This window comes from Salmo salar, chromosome ssa14, assembly GCF_905237065.1.
Source record: "Salmo salar chromosome ssa14, Ssal_v3.1, whole genome shotgun sequence".
Lineage (NCBI taxonomy): Eukaryota > Metazoa > Chordata > Actinopteri > Salmoniformes > Salmonidae > Salmo > Salmo salar.
The window spans coordinates 98,491,282-98,492,424 of NC_059455.1; the positions used below are offsets into that span (position 1 = coordinate 98,491,282).

Genomic DNA, 1,143 nt, shown 5'->3' on the forward strand with positions numbered 1-1,143 from the left:
TTCCCTCTCTCTCTCCTTCCCTCTCTCTCTCTCCTTCCCTCTCTCTCTCCTTCCCTCTCTCTCTCTCCTTCCCTCTCGCTCTCCCCTCTCTCTCTCTTCTCTCCCCATCTCTCTCTCCTTCCCTCTCTCTCTCCTTCACTCTCTCTCCTTCCCTCTCTCTCTCTCTCTCTCTCTCTCTCTCTCTCTCTCTCTCTCTCTCTCTCTCTCTCTCTCTCTCTCTCTCTCTCTCTCTCTCTCTCTCTCTGTCAGGAGAAGACCTAAGGTACCATTTAACAGCTATTCAGGCCATGAGAACACCAACGGTAGAGCTACGTTTGAGAACCCCATGTACGACCGGAACATGCAGCCCACCGACATCATGGCCAACGAGACAGAGTTTACAGTCAGCACAGTATGCACGGCGGTATAGCCACTATTACCTCCAGAGGTGAGTGTGTGTGTGTGTGTGTGTGTGTGTGTGTGATCATAACCAGAACATTATGCACAGTGTGAGATTTAAACCGCTTAACATTTAACCTTTATGTATGAGGATTTAATATTTAATCAGTACCTAAGGAACAACATTGAGTGCGGCCTTTCGTTCCACTACCAACACATCTGACTCGTTCCTAGTAAAATAATCGTTGTTTTGCCTCTGAATCAGTCACTGTTCATACTCAGCCGACAAGGAACACAGAGCCATGTGACAGGTGTAGGCCTATAGAATATATATCCACAAGTGGCAATGGAACAATCCTTACAGACCTCTAGTGCAGTGACACTAGACAACACAAGCAGTTAGTTACAGGACAGGGATTATCAAGCAGCCAGTTACAGGACAGGGAATATCAAGCAGCCAGTTACAGAGTAGGGATTATCAAGCAGCCAGTTACAGAGTAGGGATTATCAAGCAGCCAGTTACAGAGTAGGGATTATCAAGCAGCCAGTTACAGGACAGGGATTATCAAGCAGTTAGTTACAGGACAGGGAATATCAAGCAGCCAGTTACAGGATAGGGATTATCAAGCAACCAGTTACAGGACAAGGATTATCAAGCAGTTAGTTACAGGACAGGGAATATCAAGCAGCCAGTTACAGGATAGGGATTATCAAGCAGCCAGTTACAGGACAGGGAATATCAAGCAGTCATTATCAGGACAGGGA

At 46.5% G+C, this 1,143-nt stretch overlaps 1 protein-coding gene across 1 annotated transcript in view; it reads left to right on the forward strand.

The window, feature by feature from the left end:
- csmd2 (CUB and Sushi multiple domains 2) overlaps nucleotides 1–837 on the forward strand; it is a 776,204-nt gene extending 775,367 nt beyond the window's left edge. Inside the window, exon 71 of the mRNA XM_045695078.1 lies at nucleotides 250–837. Coding sequence (XP_045551034.1) covers nucleotides 250–409 — 160 coding nt within the window. The 3' untranslated portion in view covers nucleotides 410–837. The remainder of the gene's footprint in view (nucleotides 1–249) is intronic.
- The last annotated feature ends 306 nt before the right edge of the window (nucleotides 838–1,143 follow it).